The sequence below is a fragment of the Dipteris shenzhenensis genome, chromosome 7 (genome assembly GCF_047967505.1).
Source record: "Dipteris shenzhenensis isolate YYH24624 ecotype China chromosome 7, Dip_SZ_1.0, whole genome shotgun sequence".
Taxonomy (NCBI): domain Eukaryota; kingdom Viridiplantae; phylum Streptophyta; class Polypodiopsida; order Gleicheniales; family Dipteridaceae; genus Dipteris; species Dipteris shenzhenensis.
Window position 1 is genome coordinate 36897919 of NC_141602.1, and position 25868 is coordinate 36923786.

Consider the following 25868-nt stretch of genomic DNA (forward strand, 5'->3'; position numbering starts at 1 on the left):
GTTTCTTTTACAGTTTTCTCAGCTCACTCACAGCTCTTATCACTCAGCTCTCAGTTCACATTTCAGCTCTCTCTTAGCTTCCATTACACTCAGATTTCCGTCTTCCCTTCATCTCTCACACTCACGCAACTCCGCTGCATGCCCAGGGACAGCACAAGCCTCTTCAATAGCCTTGCACAGTGGTCCACATCTTCCGTGTGGGAAGCGTGGTCTTGCTCCATCCTCAGAGTTGTCTCTCGAGCCCTTTGAAGGAGTGTTAGTTGTATTCTTTTGTAGCTTTGCAAGATATAAAGCGAATCTTCCCCATTTGGGGAGGGGCCCCCTCAGTGGGTAGAGGGACCCAATCTGGTGTTGTATTCTTTTATAGTTCTGCTAGATATAAAGCAAATCTTCCCCATTTGGGGAGGGCCCCCCTCAGTGGGTACAGGGACCCAATTTGGTGGTCTACATTCTCTCTCTAAACCCTCTCTCTCTCTCTCTCTCTTATGGTGCATGCGCATACGCCTCGCACAAAGGTTTAAAGAAGGTCTTGCTGCGCATTACACGATCATTCACCGTAGCATGTTACATTGGTATAAAGCTTTGGTATGTAATCCAGCTTGACTACCGCGATGCATGGTCTGGTTGAGATCCAGAAAGGAAACACAGGCCAGTACCATGGAGCAACAGAGAGATGAAGAGCAGAGCTTCGACTACTAGGAAGATGAAGAAAGTACGCTTCCACCAAGCAATCAAGCAATGTTAGAGAAGCTCATGGAACATAACAAACTCCTCCTCACCCAGCTTGAAGAGACTTCATGGCAGTTGGGCAAAAAAGACAAGGAGTTGGAGGAAACACAGAAACAGCTCGAAGAATAGAGGAGGACAATCCTGAAGAAGACAAGGGACTCTCAAAATTTGAAAAACTGCTCTTGCTGATGCACGAGGAGTGCAAACAAGAGGCGGCACTTTGACATGACGAGATGGCCCAAGCTGAGAAGCAGCACTGCCTCGATCGGGAAGCTATGTTGCTCCAACACAAACAGATGTTGGCTACTATGCAGGCTAGCATGAGCACTGCTTTCTCCTCCGGTTTGACCGCACCAAAGGTTACTCCACTCACTTGGTCCACTCCAAATTTCACGAAATACGACGGTAAGTGCGACCACTCAACAATTTTGCAATTTGTTCATCAATCTGTAGCTCATTTTCCGTTAGCTCGTATTTAGGACGAACAAGACAAAGCCTACCTAGTTGCCCCTCATCTAACTGGTGAAGGGGTGACCTGGTGGCAACATTGGTATAAATCCTATACGCATCCGACCACTCATGTCACTGGTTTTAAGTGGGGCATGTTTGTAACAACCTCAAAGCTTGGTTTCTGCTGCCTCAGTACTTGCTGAATCTAGAGGACGAGCTCTCTCGCCTAGCCCAAAATGGTTTGCCGGTATTAACCTATAGTAATAAGGTGATTACCCTGGCCCAATAGTTAGGTGTGTCCCAGACCAACAAGCTCAAGCAGTTCATTAGGGGGTTGGATTCTAACATTCGATTCCTGGTTCGTAATTTTGACCCGCTCATTTACGAGTGTGCGCTTACCCTAGCTCAAAATTAGGAAATGATGTTGAACGGGGGAGAGCCTAAGCAGGTCCAACGAGCGACCAAAGCACCTGGCGGGTAAAAGCCCTCAGTCAAAGGACAATAGCTTTCAAAAGGAGGACAACCAGCAATTTGCTGGTCAGAAAAAGGAGTCTAAGCCCAAAATGACTCCATATGAAAAAGCTAAGGGAGGCATTACGGGAGGATACTTACAGCTTGATGAATAGAAGCGGTACCACGTGGAGCACCGTTGCTTTCGTGGCCACCGCATTGCTAGGCATGGAAAGAAGGATTGTCCCAAATGGTTGGCCGAGAAGGCTGCGAAAGCGCCACTTTCTACTGTCGCCATTGCTTTGGTACTCCTAGCTCCACCTACCACAACTACAAACGTAGGTTTATCTGCTCTGAACGCCGTCCCTTCGGTAGTCTTTGAAGGTAAGGAGGGCATGCTCGGTGAGCAAAATAAAGCCCTCATCAGAGCCTATGGCACGGCTAAAGGACAATGATTTGTTTGTTTTATTTGACTTATTTGACATGGGGAGTTCAGAAGACACTATCTCCCCTTAGCTCGCCAGAAGGATGGGGTGCATTTTAGTGCCTCATGAGCTACGCACTTCGATCACACACAAGGTCGAAATTTTTTTTCTTTCTCAGTTCAGAAGGCCTCTTTTCAACGTGACTTCATACTCACACCTCTTTTAGTTTGCGACATGATATTGGGTATCTAGTGGTTTCGAGAATATTCCGATTGGTGGCAGGATTCCTTTCCCATTTTGGAAGGACTACTTGAGCCAACCATCATCCACGGGGACATAAGCATTTCTGGCATCCCACTGATCTCCCACATCCAAGCAGCTTGTGTTGTTCGCAAAGGTGCTGTATGCATATTGGTGTGTGTCTGCTATCAGCTCAATTCAGTGCAGCTAGCTCCTCCTTTGGGGCAGGCCATGGCCGAGCTAATCTAGGAGTTCCAAGATATTATGCTCCGAGATCTTCCACCACAACTGCCACCTCCCAGACTAGAGGACCATCGGATTGAATTCGTCCCAGACTCAATGCCTCCTAGTATGTTTCCTTACAAATTATCTAAGAGTATGAAGGCAAAGTTAGAATAACGGCTCACGCAGCTTTTATGCGCTTGGCCATCCTCATTACCTTTTGTGGCTCTAGTTCTATTTGTCCAAAAAAAGGTTAAGTCGGCATGACTATGTGTCAATTACAAGGTACTCAACATAATCACCATCAGCAATAAATTTTCCATGCCTCGCAGAGTATATCTTAGAATGCTTAAATGGTGCTAAGTAGTTTTCCAAGATAGAACTTAAGAGGGGTTATCACCAGGTCCGCATCTTTGACGCTGACTTTCCAAAGAAAGTGTTCAAGACAAGCGAGCTCATTACGAGTTCGTAGTCATGCCGTTCGGTCTAATAAATGCACCACCAACATTCAACAAGATGAAGTCATAGGTGTTCGCGGAGCATATAGGAGTGTGCATGTTCATCTTTCTAGATGATATCTTAATCTTCTTAGCCATAGTGGAGCAGCATATACGGGATGTGCGGAAAGCTCTAAAGCTTTTGGGCAATAATCAATTATATCGTAATGCCAACAAAAGTGAGTTCGGCTTGATGGAAATCCAGTACTTGGGTACATCATCAGCGCCAGGCATTTGCTTGGATCTTGAAAAATTCAAGCTATTACGAGCTGGGCAGTCCCCATGATAGCCCAAGAGATCCGATCTTTCGTAGGGCTTTGCTAGGCCTACAGTTCACATATCATCGGATTCTCCACCACCTGAGCCCCCTTAACCGATTTATTGAAAGGGGTGAAGACTCGCCGACAAAAGATATCAGTGACCGGTGCAGCTTTGCAGGCCTTCCATGACCTACAACGGTTTGCCACAACAGCTCTAGTAATGAAGATTGCATCTTGGGATGATCCATTCTTGGTAATGACCAATGCCAGCAATGTAGCCTTCGGGGTAGTCTTACAATAGGAAGAAAGACCCGTGGCATACTACAGCAGAAAGCTTAACCCTGCGGGAAAGAATCACTTAGTCTACGATAGAGAATTACTCAGTGTTATCCAGGCATTAAAACACCTTTATGGATGGACCTTCACAGTCGAGAGACCACCAAGCTTTAAAGTGGTTGCAGACAATGCCTAGCTCCTAGTGGAGCGGTTGGCAATCTTGATGGAGTCAGATCTTCTAGCCGTTCGGGGGACATGATTGAGTATTTCCTTGGCAAGAACAACCCCGTTGCCGCCGACGCTCTCACAGGAAAGCCTCCATTCAGACCATAGGAAAGGCCATTGTATTAGAGATTAAAGCGAAGGACCATGACTCTATGAAAACATAGTACGCGGACTCCGCAAAGTTTGGCACTCATTATCAGTTTGCCTAGACTCTTGCACTCGACCATTATTAAATTCAAGATGGATGGTTATTCTATAAGAAAGACTTTGTGTGCTCAAAGACAAGCGGTAGGCTTGACTCCATGACGCCCATGATGCCCTCACAGGCGGCCACCGCGGCATCAACATTACATTGGAGAAGCTAGAGCGATATTTTAACTGGCCTAAAATGCGGAAGGATGTATATAGCTATGTGCAGAGATGCCAAACCTGCCAAAAGGTAAACATGTCCCATCAGAAGACAACAGGATTACTTCAGCCCTTACCAATTGCCGTAGGTCCTTTCTAGTTCATCACGATGGATTTTGTGAGACCCCTTCCCGCATCTGCAAGTGGGCGAAATACTCAATGTCTAACCATTGTTGATCGGTTTAGTAAATTTGTTATGCTTGTGTGCAAGCAGATAGCGAGTGTAGAAACGTAGACCGCATATTTATCCTCGTCGGGACTTACTGGCTTGGCGCGTGTATGTTGCTTGATTTTTGGCGAGGCAGTTTTTAACCGACTCCGTGATCTCGGCCATGGATTGTGTAGTTTTGTTGGCCTCAAGGGACGGTGATATCATCTTGGTGAGGAGTGAATAGAACCTATTGCTGAAAGTAGCTTCATGGGTGGTACACCCAATACTTGAAGAGTATGTATTGTTTAGTATGGCGTGTACTAATGGAAGGTACTACTCCCACTTGGACTGCGAATCATGACAATACGATTTTAGTACATTAAAAGCCAATTTATTGTATACCTCCGATTGCCTGTTGGTTTGTGGATGAAAAGCGTTGGACATTTGGAGCTTGGTGCCAAAGTTTTCGAATAGAGCCCTCCATAAAGTGTGAGGTGAATTCGGAATATTCGTTCATGTTAATGGTCCGTGGCAATCCTCCAATCGGGTACCATAAGACCACTCCACCCTGTCATAGGCCTTCTCGAAATCCAAGAGAAGAATTGTGAGAGGTTGTGACTCCTCCCTAGAGCAATCCACCGCCGTCCAAAAAATGAAAATGTTGTCTAAGATGCTCCTCTCTTGAACAAAACCTGTTTGTGTGTCGTGGATGATGTCCGGAAGGTGGGGCCGCAACCGCAAGCTCAAGACCTTGGCCAGGATCTTGTATGCGGTATCCAATAGTCTGATCGGTCTCCATTGGCGAATGTCCGATCTATCTCCCCTTTCAGGATCAAGCATATCCAGCCTCGAGTCATGGATTGCGGGAGTGAACCAGAGTCAAAGATCTCCTGATAGGCTAGCCAAAATGGTGTGCTAATGTGATCCCAGAAGCTCAGGAAGAAAGTCAGGGTTAGGCCATCTTCCCTTGGGCACATCTGAAGGGGGAGGGCCTTGAGGGCCTCCCTGCGCTCCTAGTCCATGAACAGAGCCTCCCGAGACTTGCTCAAACTCGGCCTGACTACTGTAGAAACCTGGTCCCAAACTGCCTCGCGTGCTATAAGTGTCTCAGGGGATGCTAGCTTTGCATTGAAACAAATGTCGATAGAAGTCTGTGGTCATCTCAAGGATCTCCTGAGGGTCCCTGTGCATGTGTCCCTATGCATCGCGCAACCTCTGCAACTGTCCTTGCTGAATGGGCCTGATAGTTTGAAAAAACTGCTTGGTCATCCTGTCCCCCTGCTAAACCCATCTGGCTCGGGACGAGTGATACAAGAACTCAATCCTGTGAACCTCTGTATCCTGTAAGATGAGTCTTGCAGCCTCATGAGGGTCTCGAAGCCAATGAGAGTCCGGGTCGTGCTCTCTGAGTTTGACTCTCGCCTTAGAGCTCTCTCATGCTCATGAAAAGTGTGTCTCGAGCGCGTCTCCGTTGCAAGGCTTGGGATTGAAGCTCCTCATTGCTCCTCTAAATCGCATTTGCGACCCAATTTACCCATACCTCACTTGACCCATCCACTAGCGGCTGCCATATCAAAGCCATTGCATGCTGTACCTCCTCTTCCTGTAGGAGGCTATCATGGATGCGGATCCTTTTCTGTGGAGAACTACAGGCTGCCTGAGGTCCTCCTGAACTTTGCCTCTCACCAGGAGTCGCAAAGATGAACTACTCCTAGAATCTCCTCTCCCCTGTGGGCATAAGCACCCCCTTGCTTCCCCTGCGCATGCTCTAGATTGTTGAAGTCTCCTCTAACCATCCAAGAGTCCACCTTTAGTAGGCACTTGGAAAGCCGCTTCTAAAAAGTGGGGCGTTGCTGATGACAAGTGGGTGCGTATACATTCAGGATCCCAAGAAAGCCGCATCAAGAAAGCGGGGCGGTGCTGACGACAAGTGGGTGCATATACATAGGAAGGCCGACTCTAGAAAGCGGGGCAGTGCTGACAACAAGTGGGTGTGTGTATGTTTAGAAAGTGGACGGTGTTGACGACAAGTGGGTGCGTATGCTAGACTCACTTGCCTGGACTCCCATCCAAATTGCATGGCCTGCAAGGAGCTCCCCTTGATCAAAAACCTCTAGGACAACTGCCTGCGAGACTGAAATGCAGGCCCCTCTGCTCTTGCGTACTGCGGGGGACCAACCCTCTGGGCCTCTGCCTGGTGGGAGGTGATGGTAGCGTCCGATGTCCGCCATTGAGAACATATGTCCTGAGTCAAAAGGAAATCCACTGTCCGACCAACCACTACCCTTTGCAACTCCTAGCGAAGTATCAAGTACAATGGTTGACTACGAGCACGATCGTGGAGCCCGTGCACATTCCAACCCACCATGGTCCAACTCATGGGGAGGGGGAAGCAGAAAACAAGGCTCGCTTGTGAGTCGGAGCCAGTCATTAAAACATTGGAAGCCTTTCCTCTATGGACGGACTTTCACGGTCAAGATAGATCACCAAGCCCTTAAGTGGCTTCAAACAATGCCTAGTTCACAATGGAGTGATCAGCAGCAATGGTGGAGCTAGATATTCCAGCAGTTTGGGGGAATGATCGAGTACGTCCCCGGCAAAAACAACCTCGTTGCCGATGCTCTAAGTTGGAAAGGTTCAATCCAGACTATTGAGAAGGCCACTGTGCTCGAAATCAAAGGAAAGAATCTTGATAGTATGAAGGATAGTACGCGGAGTCAGCAGAGTCTGGCACTCAGTTTCAGCTAGCCACGACGGTTGCTCCAGGCCATTACTCATTAGAGGACGGTTGGCTTTTCTATAAGAAAAGATTGTGTACTCAACGACAAACGGCAATTGCTTCTCCATGATGCCTATGACGCCCTCATCGGGGTCACATAGATATCAACGGTACTTTGGGTAAGTTAGAGCGCTATTTCTATCTCTTTGTCCAACCGACTTCATGAGAGTCGCCTATTAGTTGTAGTAGAGCAACTGCTCACATATGGTGAAGGGTCTTGTAGTAAGTTGAGAGTCCTTCTTTTCTTTGTAAAAATTCTCTAACAAACCCAATATGGGTGCGCAGAGAATTGAATATCCTGTAGTAAGTCTTTAGAGAGATATATGAAAGTTTCTTATCAGAATTGCTTTATCTTCAACTTTATATTAATTGCTCTCTTGTCACATGTGTGTGTAGCTTAGGTTTCATGTGAGTTTCTACACCGCATGCAACTATAATCCAACAATTGGTATTAGAGCCCATCGGTCAGGAGTCTTGTGAAGTCTTCTGTGAGGTCGAATATGCAAGGAATAGTTTTTTATGGTTCAGTGGAAAAGCTCGTTGGTAGCAGTGCATGCAGTTTCAAGACTTAGGCAAAAGAAGATAGTGTCAGCTTTGTAGATATGCAATTGTGAGTCGAACTTGACGCTTCGGTTTTTGGACCAGTCTTTCCGTCTCGTGGCAGGTTATTGATGCATGCAATTGTGGTTGATTGGTCTCTGCTCATTTGAAGGGAACAAAGATAGTTTTGGCATACTGCAGGTGCCTACCGTGTTTTTCGAGCTTAGTTGATACTTTGGCATCTTTTTTGTCGACTTCCACTTTCTTCAAGGGATATAGGACAGTACTGGGCATTTTCAACTGAATAGCAGCCTCGTAAGGATCTGCAAGCTTCTCAAAAGGTTCTTTCAATTTGAGGGCAGCTAGACATCTCGATGGTTTTATCTGGTGTTTTGGCTCCTTGGAAATTTGATATCTATGGCATGTTCATGTGATTCAATCAAGGAGATGTTCACAGGAAGAGATCCTGAAGGTTTATGCTATTGTGATCACTGAGATGTCTCGAGTTTTTTTATGTTTCTATTGGAGCTTCTAGTTTGAGTCGTGCCCTGTGTGGGTGGCTCATTTTTGAAATTTGCCTTGGTGGGTGATGACATGCTACCATGCCCTTGTGGGTGGTAATTCTTTTCTAGTCTCTTCCAGCATCTTTTTTGTCGACTTCCACTTTCTTCAAGGGATATAGGACAGTACTGGGCATTTTCAACTGAATAGCAGCCTCGTAAGGATCTGCAAGCTTCTCAAAAGGTTCTTTCAATTTGAGGGCAGCTAGACATCTTGATGGTTTTATCTGGTGTTTTGGCTCCTTGGAAATTTGATATCTATGGCATGTTCATGTGATTCAATCAAGGAGATGTTCACAGGAAGAGATCCTGAAGGTTTATGCTATTGTGATCACTGAGATGTCTCGAGTTTTTTTATGTTTCTATTGGAGCTTCTAGTTTGAGTCGTGCCCTGTGTGGGTGGCTCATTTTTGAAATTTGCCTTGTGTGGGTGATGACATGCTACCATGCCCTTGTGGGTGGTAATTCTTTTCTAGTCTCTTCCAGCAGCATGCTTTTGTTGGCTCAGTGCAGCTCTGTGTGGATAGTATATGTTTTTTTTCTCTTCATCAACTTGTTGAAGATATTGCTTCCGAAATCAGAGACCTCCCCAATTTCAGTCGCGGGGGGGAGTTATTGGCTGCTTACTAGCACGCCCTCATAGGGGATTTCAGCTGCTCTAAGGTTCTACAAGGCCTTGTGAAGGTAAGTAGTGATTGGCTGATAGACGTGGAGCTGGTATATGATTGGATCATGCATGTACAAGTGAGTTTATTGGTTGACTAGCATTGCTATGACTCGTGGTTGCTCTGGAATGTTTGCATGTTCGACCACATGGCGGTTCGGAGACTTCAGGCAATTGATTGTGGCGGTGATCAGAGAAGCAGCGAGCCTATATATCCACATGAAGAAGATGAACGCACTCTCTTTGTCCAATCGACTTCACGAGAGTCGCCTATTAGTTGTAGTAGAGCAGTTGTTCACATATGGTGAAGGGTCCAGTAGTGAGTTGAGAGTCCTTGTCTTTGTAAAAATTCTGCAATAAACCCAGTAGGGGTGCACAGAGCACAGAGGGTCGAATGTCCTGTAGTGAGTCTTGAGAGATATATATGAAGTTTCTTGTCAGAATTTCTTTATCTTCACCGCTCTATGAATCGCGCTCTTGTCACACGTGATCTCATGGTCCTTTTATGCAATTTGTAATTCATGTGTAGCTTAGGTTTCATGCGAGTTTCTACACTGCATGCAACTATAATCCAACAGGAATCCGTCGTGTGATACTCCATCGCTGAAGACCACCATAGGTATTGTCAAAGAAGGCCCCCCTTGACATGAATTGCCTCAGCACGATCATTGGAAATCCGATATTGTTGCTCCCAAGCCTCAGGTGTTAGATATACTCCTCTGGTCCGGTACTGGTATACTAGGTCATTTGGTACAACAACCAACTATTGGTACTGGCACATCACTCCAACAATAGGTACTGAAACAATAATCCAACTAATACTGACCTCGGTGCAAGGTCTGTTTGCGTGTATGGGCACTTTTATCTCAGAGCTAGAGAGCCCCATCTAAAGCCCCCTCTCAAGTCCAAATTGGTACATTGTCACCAGATCAATGAACTTTAGTGCTCCAATGACACCGGGCATATTACAGCTCGCAAGAATCAATCAACTATGTCTGGATTCCCACACTGGCAATCTGCTGACCCATCCGGATCTCCAGCAGCTCATCAGACAATAGTTGCAGCAAAACACTAGGAGACCCCCTTTGGATCTACTAGGTCATAACGTCCAAGCAAAATACATATTGGTAACATACAGCGACCTGAGTCAGGGGAAATAACTCCTCGTGGCTCGAGGTCCTGCTTGAAAGCTTGCCTCGGTGAAAGACTTCCTTCCCCACTGCACCTGTCTGGCAGGTACCGCTGCCACAACAAGCAAAAAATTCTACAGATGGATCCAGAAAGCCTGTTGGCAGCACACCCTGCCGCGTGCTACTATAAGGCTAGAGTATACAGCGTAGCAGCGGTAACACTGTCCTGTTGGTTACTGGTCCCCTCACCGTTCCTCTGATGGCATTGCCAGGAATAATGACCTTTCTGGCCACAACGGTTACATGTACGTGATGCCTCGAGACTCAGAAATAGGTGTTTCAGGTTAGAGAGAGAAATCTTGTATTGAAGTAATGCTTTAGAGAGAGAGTGTTATGGCTGCTCACAGGCTAGGAGATGGTAAGGAGATGCTGCTGCTGTCCCAAAAGTGCAAAGAAGAGGCTGATGAGAAGGGGCTGGAACAGTAGAGAGAGAAAGATTGTAAGGGAGTAAGGTTTTAGAGAGTGTGCTGCTAGTAATGCTTTAGAGAGAGAGTGCTGCTGTTGCTCCAAGGTAGGGGAAAGAGGAAGGGATGCTGTTGCTGCTCCAGGGGTGAAGAAAAGGAGAGATTTCTGCAGAGAGAGAAGTCTGAAACTATAGAGAGAGAAAAATCTGCTGTAGAGAGACAGAGAAAGAGTGCAGCACCATGAAGAGAGCAAGGGAGAGAGGCTGGCTGCACCAAGATGGAGAGGGAGAGGGCTGCTGCACCAAGGAGGGAAAAGAAACATGGAATTTGTGTAGGAATGAGGGGGGGGGGAAATAGGCTCAGCCCACCCTCTGCCCAATTAAGAATGGGGGCTGGCCCCCCTTGGATTTTGGTGGGTTGCATGGGGGCTGTAGTTCCTGAAGTGACAAGTGGCCATGCATTCTGCCCAATTAAGAATGGGGGCTGGCCCCCCTTGGATTTTGGTGGGTTGCATGGGGGCTGTAGTTCCTGAAGTGACAAGTGGCCATGCATGGTCCTCCACATGTTCCCACAGGCTGCCATGTGTCTCATGAGCTGCCATGCGGCTATGCCACATGTCAAGGCTGCCATGTCAACATGCCACGTCGGCATGCCACATCACCCAAAAATCCTAATTTTTCAAAGTTGTCAGAATTGAATTCTGACTTCACCGTTTGTCATGTGCACGGATTGGTATCTGACGTGTACTAGGTACACAGAACTAGCTCAGGTTAGCCTGGGGAGGCTTAGAGCTAGGCAGGCTTGATTCTCGGGTTGAGTGGCAAGGGTACGAACTATTTATAGGTCTTCGCTATTTTTGGCGCTCGGGGCCCGAGTCTATAAAAGGGGCCCAGGGGGTTCAGTTCTGTGTGTGCAGTTGGGAGCAAGTTTCGTTCCCAGGTGCCAGGTTTGTTCCTGGATTGAGTCGCGGACGCGCGCCTGCATCTTAGCGTAGCCCAAGGCCCAGTGGCAGATCCAGGGCTTCACAGCGCCACCTGGTGGTATGGGACACCAGGCTGGTTTGGATTTGACTTGGTGTTCGTGCCAGTAGCTCACCTCGTGGCTCGGAGGGGACATCTCCTGATTCGGGATCACATCCCGTAGATGTCATGGTTGGGTGGTGAGCAGCCTGCTCAGATCTCACGTGGTGTGTGGTTGTTTTGCAGATCAGAGGTTTCAGGAGTGCGGGGATGTGTCAGTTGGTATCAGAGCCAACTCCTGAGGTAGGAACTTCTGATGCGGGAATTTTTGACGAATTTTTCCTCCAGGTATGCCTTAAAATTCGAAATTTGTTGTTGCGATTTCTGCTAGGTTCCTGGGTTAGCAGGGGTGGTCAGGATGTAGGGAAAAGGTAGAAGAAAGGAGGGAGAGTTTCGAAATTCCTGAAGGGGGCTGAGAGAGAAGGCTGTAGGAAGCAGGAGTGAGAGCAGAGAAGAAGGGAAGAGAGGCGAGGGACCTGACAAGGGCTGCGAGGGAGGTGGAGATGGGACGCCAAGGCTGTATGGAAATCCGGCCAGGGCAGGGAGAGGCGAGATGCGCAGGAATAGGGTGCGGCCAGCCTGCGTTGAGGGATGCTTTTTCGAAAAAAGCACCCCCTCCAAAGCTGGGAGGGTCGGCCTTTTTTGGAAGCAGGGCTTCCTAATTAGGCTGCCCTGCTCCCTATATAGATGGGGCAGGGTACCAGCCCAGCCATAGCTTGCAAGAGCCTCAGTGCGCCATCGAGTTGCGTGCCAGCCCTGCGTCAGCCTGTTGTGCACCTGCGCCAACCACCGTACAGTGCCTGCGTCAGCCTGTCGTACATCTGCGCCAGCCCTGCGTCAGCCGTACCTGTGTCGCCAGCTATCCATACATTCGTACAGCTGCGCCAGCCCTGCATCAGCCAGCCGTACCTGCATCGCCAGTCGTCGTACAGCCACGTCAGCTGTTGTACGGACTGCGTCAGCAGTCGTACGGCTTACGTCAGTCGCCGTACGGACTGCATCAGCAGCCGTACAGCCACGTCAGCAGTCCGTACGCTGCAGGATTCCGTACGTTGCATCCGGTAGCGGGTTCAGCCAGATTTCGGGATTCGTGGGCTTCCGGTTCGCCAGTTTCCGGCATCTCCTTCCGTCAACATCTCTTGGGACGGTTTTCCTCTGCTCTGTTCTCTTTTTCGCTTCGGTTCAGTCAATTATTTCTCTCAGTCTGTATTCAAATCAGATTTCAGTCATGTCTGATTCTACAAATCCCGAGTTCACCATGGGAGAGCAGGATTTGGATTACACTCCTGTGGGAGAGGAGGATCAGGGTCTTTATATGATGACCTGATTACGAAAAAGGCCTTCAGTGAATTTACCACTGCTCTGGATGGAAAATTAGAGCAGGTTAATGCAAATCAAAAGGGGTTGACACAGCAACTCCAGGGGATTCAAGCGACTCTCACTCTTCTAGCTAGCACTATGCAAGCACTCACGCATGTGGCTGCCATGGCTTCAATACTAGGCCCGAATATTACTCCAGACCCTTTTTCGGGAGATCAAAAGTCTAGAACGAAGGAGGTAGTTGACACTTGGTTACAGAAGTGGCAGGTACACTTTCAGTTGCACCCATACCCAGATGAGAAGAAGATCCAGCTTGCAGCGGATTTCATGTCAGGTAAAGCGTTGCTATGGTGGAAGGAACTCCAGCCTAAGCCCGATACATGGACAGATTTTGAAGGGGTCTTCAGGAAGGAGTTCCTGAAGAAGGAGGATGATTATGATATCGTTAGCAAGCTTAAAGCCCTCGATATGTCCAAGTTAAACTTGACCTTTGAAGTTTATCTTCAAGGATTTCGGGATCTGCAAACCAGGGCCACTAAGATGGATCCAGTGACCTTGTTAGGTTTCTTCGTGGATGGTTTGCCAGATTCATACAAGTTGCAGATAAAGAACAACAAATGCACAACGTTGCAGGAGGCCATGAATTATGCGCGCATATATGATGATACCATGGCCGGTGCCAAAGCAACTACAGTTTTCGACACGAGTGGAAAGAACAAACGCAAGTTCTTTCAGCCTATGACTGATACTGGGGAGACGAAGTCTACGGACAACGCCTCCAAGAAAAACTTGACTCAAGCAAAGAATGGTAAAGCCCGTTTCCTTCGTGCTTTGAGGCTCAAGAAAGAAGGACGATGCTTCTATTGCGAGGAGCGGGGCCACACCAAGAATGAGTGTCCAAAGCGCAAGAACCAAAAGTTGGTGCTTGGACCGAAGCTCCAGGCGGGTACAGGTACCAAAGCCAAGGGAGCGAATCAAGTCTCGATGACAGGTATTTCTGTAAACGTCATTACCTACCCACTTTCTTGTAATTGCACTTTCAATACTTCGTTGTTTGGTTCTAATGATCTTTTCCGAGTTTATGGAGAAGTTATGGACCAACAGGTTCACATTCTCTTTGATCCGGGCAGCTCTCACAATTTTGTTAATTACAAATTTGTGCAGAAGATGGGGCTGTCCACAGTACTTAGCGACCACACCTATGAGGTGCAGCTTCCAGCTGGGAAGCAGTTTTGGGATCGCAAGGTTGAAGCGCTTCCTATCCGGATTCAAGCCTACACAGGGGCTCTTACATGTTATGTTATGCATCTGGAGCATGTAGACTTGTTGATCGGAATAGAGTGGTTTAAAACCCACAATATTCAGATCGGATGGACGGAGCATACGCTTTCTTTTGTAGATAAGGACACCCAATTTTGTATTCAGTGTGATAAAATTCCCTCTTCTCAGGGACCTATTGTATCTGCGATGCAGCTTCGGAATATATTAAACAATTCTCATTATGATGTCTATCAGTGTGTTTTGATTCCGCTTTCTTCATTTGTTGTTTCTGTAATTAACAAGAATGAATTAAGTGTGTTTGAACACCGTGAATTGAGAATGTTGTTAGATAGTTTTCAGGATGTATTCCCTGCTCAACTGCCGGAAGGTTTACCTCCAGAACGGGCAGTAGATCATCGCATAGACTTAGTCCCCGGCGCTCAACCTATCAGTGTACCACCTTATAGGATGAGCCAGGTAGAGGAGGATGAGTTAGCTACGCAGCTACATGATTACCTGAATATGGGCTATATACGCCCAAGTAAATCACCTTGGGGTGCACCTGTCCTCCTAAGAAAGAAGAAAGATTCTTCCTGGAGAATGTGTATAGATTATAAACGACTAAATAAAGTGACAATTAAGAACCGTTACCCTCTACCTCGTTCCGATGATTTGATAGACCGTTTGGTCGGAGCGAAGTATTTCACTAAGATTGATTTGCGTACGGGTTATCACCAAATCCGTATCTATGCTAAACACATAGATAGGACCGCATTCCGAACTAGGTATGGTCATTACGAGTTTCTCGTATTACCTTTTGGTTTGACCAATGCTCCTGCTACTTTTCAGCAGATGATGAACGATTTGTTCAGGGATTTTCTGGGCAAATTTGTTGTAGTGTTCTTAGATGACATCTTGGTATATAGTCGAACACTTGAGGATCACATAGGACACCTCCGGATTGTCTTAGTTATTCTAAGACAGCATAAGCTCTATGCCAAGATGAGTAAATGTGACTTCTTTATGAAGGAGATCATTTACTTAGGACACAAGATTTCTTCTGAAGGTATAAGCATTGATTTGGATCGTATCCAGAAGGTTTTAGAATGGCCTATCCCTCAGATTGTGAAACAACTTTGTTCTTTCCTAGGATTTACGGTATTTTTACGGAAGTCTGTGTGTGATTATTCACATATCACGGCACCCCTAACAAACATATTGAAAGGTCGTGGACGCAGGTCTACCCAGCCGATCCCTTGGAATGATGCAATGAACAAGGCTTTTGAAACCTTGAAGTTTTCTATCAAGGAAGCACCCGTTCTTGCATTACCCGATCCTACTCGGCCTTATGTTTTAGAGGCCGATGCGAGTGATTATGCGATTGGGGCAGCTCTATTCCAAGAAGGCAGACCTGTAGCTTTCGAGAGTAAGAAGCTAGACGACACCCAATATCGTTGGCTCACACTAGAAAAGGAACTTTATGCTGTAGTGTATGCTCTTAAGGTTTGGAGACACTACTTGTATGGTTCAAAGTTTCTTGTATTGACTGATCATCAGTCAATTAAGTATGTGTGTGATGGATCAGAATTGAGGGGAAGGAAAGCTAGATGGGCAGAATTAATGCAAGATTTTGATTTTGAAATACGTTATCGTAAGGGTTCATTGAATAGTGTGGCGGATGCCTTAAGTCGAGTTAAGTTTGTAAATGCTTTGTCATTTACGGAAATATCCTCAGACCTATTTCAATCCTTGAGAGGGCTATATGCAACTGATAGTCATTTCAGTTCTTATTGGCAGAGAGTCCAAGATGGGAGCTCCATAGTTGACCAGGACTCAGGGATTGTGCCACCTATGGTACAGGCGGCGGGAGGTCAGTGGATGATTAGGAACGGCTTGCTGTTCCGGAATGAAAAGATTTGTGTGCCAGATGTTCCGGACCTTAAATCCAAGATTCTCTGGGAGTGTCATGATGCTCCTAGTGTGGGACATCCGGGTATACATAGGACTCTGTCTCTTGTGAAGCATACCTTTTATTGGCCTAAGATGCGTGCATTTATTGAGAACTATGTAGTAGGTTGCCGAGTTTGTCAGGTTACTAAGGCAGAACGCCTTAGAAGCGCGGGCTTATTACAGCCATTACAGATTCCAGGTAATAAATGGGAAAGTATTTCCATGGATTTTATTACTGGTTTGCCTCGAACGCGCAAGGGTCATGACTCCATTTGGGTCATATTCGACCGTTTGACAAAAATGGCTAGATTCCTACCTACCGGAACAACTATTTCAGCTGTTCAGCTGGCTTACGAGTTTGTGGACCACTTGTTTAAGCTGTATGGTTTGCCATCTGACATAGTTAGTGACAGGGACTCAAAGTTTACAAGTAACTTTTGGACACTTGTTTTTGAGAAGTTAGAAACTACTCTAAGTATGAGTTCCTCGGATCATGCACAATCCGATGGCAGTACAGAGAAGGTCAACCAGTTGGTTGAAGACATGCTTCGGGCATATGTATCTAAGAGACAGTCTTCTTGGGAAGATTATCTACCTATGATTGAATTTGCTTACAACAGTGCAAAGCATTCTAGTACTGGTTACAGTCCTTTTATGCTTATGTACGGGTTTCAACCTAAGTCACCAGTTATGGTTGGATTAAAAGGAATTCAAAATGATGCTGCTAAGAACTTCTTGCTAGACATGCAGGAAATGTTGCAGTTTGCGAAGGAGTCTATCCTAAGGAATCCAAGAGCCTAAGTACTGGTTTGGTTCCGAAATTATCCCCCAGATACTGTGGCTCATTCAAGGTCATTAAAAGAATTGGACCAGTTGCATATCGACTAGAATTGCCTCCTGATGTTAAAGTACATCCAGTCTTTCATGTCAGTAGACTGAAAGAAGTTTTGGGTGCAGATGATCAACTTGTTTCTCCTCACGAGATAATAAAAGTTACAGATTTGACTTTTATTCCCCACGAACCTGAGTGTATTCTTGAATTTCGTGACAGACAGATTCGTAATCGATCTATCACGGAATACAAGATCAAGTGGAAGGATCGTGTTGAGGAGGATGCAACATGGGAGACATTACAAAACCTCCAAAGAACATTTTCGGGTTTTTTAGCGAACTCAGGAGTGAGTTCTTTGAGGAGGGGGAGTATGTCATGTGCACGGATTGGTATCTGACGTGTACTAGGTACACAGAACTAGCTCAGGTTAGCGTGGGGAGGCTTAGAGCTAGGCAGGCTTGATTCTCGGGTTGAGTGGCAAGGGTACAAACTATTTATAGGTCTTCGCTATTTTTGGCGCTCGGGGCCCGAGTCTATAAAAGGGGTCCAGGGGGTTCAGTTCTCTGTGTGCAGTTGGGAGCAAGTTTCGTTCCCAGGTGCCAGGTCTGTTCCTGGATTGAGTTGTGGACGCGCGCCTGCATCTTAGCGTAGCCCAAGGCCCAGTGGCAGATCCAGGGCTTCACAGCGCCACCTGGTGGTATGGGACACTAGGCTAGTTTGAATCTGATTTGGTGTTCGTGCCAGTAGATCAGCTCGTGGCTCGGAGGGAACATCTCCTGATTCGGGATCACATCCCGTAGATGTCATGGTTGGGTGGTGAGCAGCCTGCTCAGATCTCACGTGGTGTGTGGTTGTTTTGCAGATCAGAGGTTTCAGGAGTGCGGGGATGTGTCACCGTTGGGGTCCTAGCAGGTAGTCCTATACATTGACCTACTCTAGAGCCTGTTTTGAGCTTGTTTTCTTTGTCGTCTTATCTTGTATCTACATGCCTCTTGCCATGTTTCCTGGCTCACACCCAAGGCCCTGAGACATTCTCTTGAATGGTAGTCCTCCTATACATTGACCTACTCTAGAGCCTGTTCTGAGTTTGTTTTGTTTGTCGTCTTATCTTGTATCTCCATGCCTCTTGGCATGTTTCCTGGCTCACATGAAAGGCCCTGAGACATTCTCTTGGATGGTTGCTAGGTCGGTCTGCAATCTGGGTACTTGGTGGGGTGTGATTTCTGATGTCCCTCTTGGAAGAGGGCATCTCTCTTGTGGGTCACTAATGCCCATAACCCTAGGCAAGGGGGTCCACCCTCAAATGCTAGACGTAGCCCCCATGACCTAACTGATACTATAGGAAAGCATGCTGTTAAAATTGAAATGTAAAAGAAAAAAAAAAACCAAGCAGCTGGATACAAGTTTGCTGAGGAGTGACAACAAGCTAGGTGCCTAGTTATTAGTTAGTGCTTTACTAGTAAGGTTTGTAATCTCGATGGATGTGTTTGACATCATGATATGTGACATGTTCAGATTCCATGTGTTTGTGTTTTTGAGTGTTGACGGATTATGGTGTTTTTAATCTTACTATTGAACTTTCGGAATCCCTGACATGGTTCTCTAACTGCTGCTGTCTACAGTTTTTGGATGAATTCAGTTTGTTTCCAATATGTGAAGGCTGAAGCGTATATTTAATGAAGTTCGCACCTTTATCATGTGTGATATCTGTGGACTGTATAAAACATGCATGTGTAGAAGGCACGCTAGAAAAAAAATCAAATGATTGCCACTGCTGATGTTTTGGATCACAAATTGCTCATTGGTTTATTTTGATGGGATGTTGATGATTTTTACTGGCTTTATAATGGGGGTATTTATTAAAGAAACAAGTGTTTTAATTAACACAAACATTTTCAGTTGATCTTTAGTTGATGTGCCTCATCTTGCTTGTGAAAACTGCAGTGCCATTGACAAAGAACGTTTAGAGCAACAAGTGTGTGGACTATGTTCGGGTGCAGCAATGCAGCCTCATCCTAACAAGGTGTGCTGATTTTCTGTATGTGTATGTAGAGGTCTGCATTCAGCATGTGCTCATGCCTGTGATGTAGTGGTGGGTGCGTGCAACTCTTTGTCACACCACTATAGGTAGAAATTTGATGGGATAAGGGGTCATTCTTTATGGTGTTTCCTTCTTGTTGGACAGCAGTCTGTTTGGATTTATAAGAAGGGTCATTCATGCAAGTTCAAGTGTGCTTTTGTCTATTTTTTTTTTCTGTTCTTCTTCCCCTTATTTTTCTGTTTTCCTACAATTGACGGGTTCCATATCTTTTGAATCGTCTGTATAGGCAGCTACTGGTGGTGAGGACGCTTACTTGATTGAAGGAAGCAGCTGGGTAGGAGTAGCAGATGGTGTTGGGGGCTGGGCTCTTAGTGGTTAGTATTGATAAGCTGTATGCCAATGCTTTTAAAATTTTCATACTTACATGCCTTGTACCGTCTCTTATTGGAAGTTAGCCTCTTATATGAAGATAAATAGTCAAGGAATTTACAAAATGAATGCTTTTTTCTGCAGTTCGGGTGTGCTATGAATGGTTGAAGTCTTGCTGTAGACATATATCTTGGTCGGCATTAATGCGATCTTCAAATCTAGCATGGCTGAACAAGGCTTTATGTTACAGACATCAACTCCAAACTCTAGTGTTATTCAACTTCATGAATCCTTGTTCATGCCTTAATGTGTCATGGGCATGATGGATATCGACCAAAAGAATGTAAAAGCTAGAGAATTTGAAAATCTCACAAAAGCATCATATATTTAGTAGCTGAGCTACATTGTGCCGGCCAGGCTAAGAGGACACATATGTGGGCCTTTGTAGGCAGGAGGAAAGATAATATTGTATGGAACACAGAAGAAATATGCTAGTTGACGTCCTTATCAATCTTTTGCCTGCAGCTCTTTGGAAACATAGCTTCACGAAGTGTTACTACTTCCATTAATTGACCTTCTAGGCTCATAATCTGAGTGGCGATATTTGGGCACTCTTGAACTTGTTTATGGAACTCTTTATTGCTTTGGGGATGTATTTTTCAAGGATATCTGGTAGTTTTCACATGAAATATTGTAAAAAGAGTATTTTTCTGGGCTCAACTGTACCCTTTTCAGAGTAGAAGTGTTATGGATCAAACCTGAGAGGGAGAATAAAGATTGATGTCTTACAATTTTCTTGTTTAGTCCTAACGTTTGTCTGAAGTTGCTTACAAACTTCCTTCTTTCCTTTGTTCTTTGCTTGTTCTATAAAAAAATTTAATTAGTAAGATCGGATATATTCTAGTCTTATGAAGGTATATATTGATGGCTTATATCCCTCACATCGAAATTTATTATACTGCATTTTATGAGCACTTGTGAAAAGAAAGAAAGAAAATTTTATTAACATATGCAAAAGACCAAAAGGCCTACGAGACCAAAATTTGAAATACATCATGCTCGTAGTGTAAGAGAACTAGATGCGTCTGGCACATCTCTACAATATGTTGTGTTTAAAAAAAGGGACTGAAACGATACTGAAAATGTATCTTTTAGATGGAGAATGTCAAGGAGTTGGGCTTGTATCTTTGGATCCCCTTGTGTGTCCAAAGACATGTTTGAGATCTGCATTTGTGACCCTCCAGACTGCTTCATGGGTTTCACTTGCCGATGTGGAGAGAGAGTATGGCATCAGGTAGGCTGATGTCGTGACGTGATAGACTCAGTCTAGGATGTGCTGTAAGTGTGATTGGTCTTGACTAGGGTCCCAATAGGCATCTTGTCACCGTTGGAGTGTTGTCGAAGATGGGTTTGTGTCTTCACTTAGCCTGCTGTGTGGATTTCACGTGGAGGCGCTATGAAGTGACCTGGTAATGTGATGCTGTAATAAGGGTTTGCTCGTTGGCCCTCTATCTGCCCTCATGCTGGTCTGGCCCATATGGAGGTTTCGATTGGATCACTTGTCAGAGTATGGCTATTAATGGCTCCTCTTTTGTGCAGAAGTCTGTGATTTCTGTCTGCTCTCTTTAAGTCGTGTGGCCTTGGACACAAAGAGGCAGCACATTGCTAGTCTGAATAGTCAATGACTCTGCTCACCATACTCGAAGAGGCAGTGACTGTTTACATAGGGTGGCCAGTGCCTTTACCCCAACAGTATCTCCCACGGATCTCATAGTATTGAGTGCATCTCATGCGTGTGTGCTCTTTGTGTCCACCTCTTAGATGTCACATAAGGTATAGAGTTTCAGTCCATGATGATGTCATGTGACCTCAACCTTTCGTCTACTTGATATTGAAGCTATGGCATAAGCTACGGAGGTCTCTGTTTGCGAGGGCACGGAAGCAGAGGGTTTACTATTGCTTTGTGGATTTCCGCAAAGCATTTGATATGGTTCCGAGAGCCTACCTCCTTCGGTGTCTACAGGATTTGGGTTATGACCAAGAGATCATTTGGGCTGCGTAGCCCATCTTCTGTTAAATTACACGGCACATCGGAACAAAAACTGAACAAAGAATAGAGAGTACACAGCAAACTGGAGAGGAACAAACTTTTCCTTCAATACTGATGTAGTACAGATGATGGCTCTGTCCACCCGTGCACTCCCACAGTGGAGCTAGATGGCGATCTAGACAGATACTAGGTGAAGAGCTACTAGTTGGAAGATCTGATTTGATTTGAACTGATCTGATACAATGGACTGGGGAGGTCGCCTCTTTATAGCTATGAGGGAAGTAATCGGATCAACGTAGTCGATGGAGTCGACCAGTCGGTCGGTGGAGCCGACCAGTCGACCTAGTCGGTGGAACCGACTAGTCGTCCATGGAATATTCAGGGAATATTTCCTATACCGTGGCCTCGGGGGCTCCCGTCCCTGAACCCCCACCAGGGGGGCCGCTGGCCCCCCTGGGCCCCCCAGTTGGGGACCAGTTGGCCCCTAGGCCCCAACAAGAATAAGGGGCTTCCACACAATCACCTTGCTACCATCAACGGTCTCATTGATAGACCTCATCTGACATGCAAGTCAGGATCCATCAGTGTCCCGGGCTCACACATGGCTTCTCCTCATATGGGGGCCTTACAACTTGAGCACCTTGGACCACTGGTGGTTACCAGGAGGGTGGGGCATTGAGCATATCTAACACCCCCCCTCAATGTGCACCCATAGGTGAACTACGTTCTCGGTCCAATGCCGAGTTTCTGAGGATGACCCTGAAGCTGATCCTTCCCGAGTGCCTTGGTGAAGATATTTGCTCCATTTTGCTTTGTTGGACAGTAGACCAATTCCACTATCCCGTCCTCGATCAAATCACGCACATAGTGATAGTGAATCTCTATATGTTTTGTGCGCGCATGAAACACTGGATTTTTAGCAATGGCCATGCAACTTTGATTGTCGCACCTCAGCACAGTTGCCTCATCCTCTTGCACTCCCATGTGCCATAAGATCCTCCTCAGCCACACTACTTCACATGCAGCACAACATGCTGCCTTGTACTCAGCCTTGGTAGAAGACAATGCCACTGTTTGTTGTTTCTTACTGATCCAAGAGAAGATACCTGAACCTAAAGAGAAACAATATCTAGAAACTGATTTCGTGGAATCAACATCTCCAGCCCAATCTGAGTCACAATGACCAGCCAAGGCAGTGCCCGTACCATAGGTAATGCCATAATCAAGAGTGCCCTTCACATACCTGAGCACCGCATCCGTGCATTCCAATGATTCTCCCGGGGCTTATTGGAGAACCTGCTTAAAACACCAACAGCAAAACTGATGTCCGGTCTGGTGTTGCACAGATAGATGAGATTGCCGACCAACTTCCTGTACCTCCCGATATCTGCTGGTGGTGAGACATCCTCCATAGACAACCTCGCATTTACCTCCGTAGGTGTAGCTATCTCCCTGCACTCGGACATACCAAATGCCTTCAAGATCTCTCTTGCATATTTTTGCTGAGAGATGAAGTTCTTGCCTGGCTCTTGTCAGACTTCAATCCCCAAACAGTAGTGCATCAAGCCTAAGTTTGTCATCTCAAACTCTGTGCTCAACGTCTTTCTAGTCTGCTGGATCATGTCTTCATAGTCACTTGTAATAAGGAGATCATTCACATATAGTACTGCACAAGTCAACATGCACCAACTCTAGAGGAGCGTTTGCTCTATTCTTGCTTTCTTGTGGGAATGCCTTTCTCTGTTGCTTGCCCATCATGCAAGCTTCACACGGTTCTTTGATTTTTGCGACTGCAGGTGAGTGAGCAACCATACCTTGCTTCTGCATCTCCTTCAGCACTGTAAATCCAATGTGGCTGAATCTTTCATGCCAAAGTCTGCTTGTGCTCACTCCAGCGGTGGCTGTAAGAGCACTTAGCTCATACAGGTTGTTTCTCCTTACTCCTGTGCCAACAAGATTGCCTGCACTATCCAGAATTTTTGCTCATGTCTTGTTGAACCTCACCTCATGGTCAAGGTCGGTTATGGAAGCAACTGATAGCAAATTTCTCTTGATTTGTGGAACATACAGCACATTAGATAGTTTCTTAACATCTCCATTTACAAAAACAAATGAAACTGTACCTGTACCCTCAACAGGGCATTTTGCGCTATTACCAACCGTCACGGTGATGGGTTCCTGTAGAGGTTGCATGGAACAATATAGACCCTTCTTGCAGGTCATGTGATGGGAGGCACCACTATCCAACACCCATGAATCAGTGGTTGAAGCTTCTTGAACTGAGGAACACTCTTCCTCAATGGCCAGAAATAGATCCAACTCTGCTTCCGTTGTGTTAGATGTCTCTTTCCCCTTATCTGTCTTCTTCAGGATATCATTCTTTTCATCTGCTTTCTTGACCCGGCAATCTACAATTATATGGCCCTTCTTCTTGCAGTAGAAGCATTCTCCTTGAAACTTCTTCTTGTCGCCCTTCTTCTTTTTGTCACCACTAGTAGAGGACTCACCTTTGGTGGAGAAACCACCTTCTTTTGTAGTGGCAGAGAAAGCAGCATCCCCATTGCCGCCTCCATCTCGAGCTTTAAGCCTCAATTCCTCCTCCATAAGTAAAGCACAGAACTCCTCAAATGACAATGGTTGGGGTCTCACCTGAGTGTTAAGCACTGTTACCAGTCCATCAAACCTTGGTAGACATATCCGAAGACACCGCCGAGCTAGCTCTTCGCTAGTATTTGTTATCCCAGCACCAGCCATCTGGTCACACAGATTTTTGATTCGGGTTATGAATATCTCCGCTGTCTCTCCTTCATTCAACTTCTCAGTTGCGAGCTGATTCTCCGGGTTTTGGATCCTTGTCTGATTCCGCGTCTCAACTAACTCTTCAATATGTTCCAGGTCACAGTTGCCTTAGATGTATGCTGAATCAAGGTCAAAACACTATCAATAGTACTTGTAACCAGGGCACACAGAGCATCTGCGTCCCTGCGTTTCCAAGCTCGTAGAAGGTCGGCATTAGGAGGTATTGTACTCCCTAGATTTGCTGGGTCGGGGGTTCCTTGTGGTTCTAGGTCAGTCCCCAGTACTGTCTCCAGAAGCTCATATGAATCCAGAATAGCAGTAATTTTAAACTTTCACAGTGTAGTTTGTACCATCTAGATTGCCTTCAATGAAGGCTGGTGGGCGAATCCTCAACGCCTGGATTGTTGGTGCAGTAGCAGTTGCTGAAATCGAGCTGCTTCTTGTTGCCATCACTCCGTATGCTGCTGAAGCCCTCGTCTCTCTTCTATTCTTCGACCCTTAGAGCCGCCTGGGCTCTGATACCATGTTAAATTACACGGCGGAGTGGTTCAGAAACTGAATAAAGAATAGAGAGTACACAACAAACTGGAGAGGAACAAACTTTTCCTTCAATACTGATGTACTACAGATGATGGCTGCGTCCGCCCGTGCGCTCCCACAGTGAAGCTTAGATGGCGATCTAGACAGATACTAGGTGAAGAGCTACTAGCTGGAAGATATGATATGATGAACTGATCTGATACAATGGACTGGGGAGGTAGTCTCTTTATAGCTATGAGGGCGGTAGTTAGATCAACCTAGTCGGTGGAGCCGACCAGTCGACCTAGTCGTGGAACTAACTAGTCGTCCATGGAATATTCAAGGAATATTTCCTATACCGTCGCCTCAAGGGCTCCCGTCCCTGAACCCCCACCAAGGGGGCCGCTGGTTCCCTTGGGACCCCCCAGCGGGGGGCCAGCTGGCCCGCAAGCCCTAGCAAGAATAAGGGGCTCCTACACAATCACCTTTCTAGCATCAACGGTCTCATTGATAGACCTCATCTGACATGCAAGTCAGGATCCATCTAGTGTCCTGGGCTCACACATGGCTTCTCCTTATATGGGCGCCTTACAACTTGAGCACCTTGGACCACTGGTGGTTGGGTGGGGCATTGAGCATATCTAACATCTTCACTATGAGACCTGTGATGCAGGGCCGCCTGGGCATGGGGTACGCTTCATTCACTAGGCTGGAGAGGCAGTACTTCCGCTCACACTTTCATGATCCATGGACCAAGGGGTTGCTATGACTCCTTGGTCCACCCAGTGGCGATGTATGGCAGCCCTTTTTGGGGGCCAGACTTGTCGGATATAGAGTGGGATCGTGTGGAGCAGCTATAGTTTCTCCTGCGATATGAGGCTTCGCATGATTGTGACCCAGAGCCAATGACTCGACAGCTTAGACAGAGGGTTGATGCACATATACACTTGGGGATATCCCCTCTTTGTTTAGAGTTGGAGCTCGACTGACAGGGGATACTGTAGCCCTTGTTAGGCGCAGAACTATGACCAGGAGACGTCATAGGGCCACATCCGTGAGTAGCTGAATCATCGATTTTATGCCTCCATTGCCACATCTACCCTGATGTCATGGTGATGATGATGATGAGATTGATATGTAGTCGACCACCACTGGCATGACTATGTTGTACTTAGTACTATCATTTTGCATTTTTGCATTTTGCATTGGTGTGGATGCTCGTTTAGTAGCCCCACCCTC

The 25868-nt window shown here is 46.3% G+C and overlaps 2 protein-coding genes across 2 annotated transcripts in view; both read left to right on the top strand.

The window, feature by feature from the left end:
• LOC147900296 (putative protein phosphatase 2C BIPP2C1) overlaps positions 1-25868 on the top strand; it is a 62669-nt gene that overhangs the window by 12560 nt on the left and 24241 nt on the right. The window contains exons 5-6 of the mRNA XM_087377047.1: positions 18796-18874; positions 19179-19266. Of these exons, the coding sequence (XP_087233173.1) occupies positions 18796-18874; positions 19179-19266 (167 nt within the window). The remainder of the gene's footprint in view (positions 1-18795; positions 18875-19178; positions 19267-25868) is intronic.
• On the top strand, positions 963-17780 carry LOC147900297 (uncharacterized). The gene is made up of 3 exons (XM_087377069.1): positions 963-1088; positions 12873-13534; positions 17714-17780. Exons 1-3 carry the CDS (start codon positions 963-965, stop codon positions 17778-17780), a joined length of 855 nt encoding a protein of 284 aa, XP_087233195.1.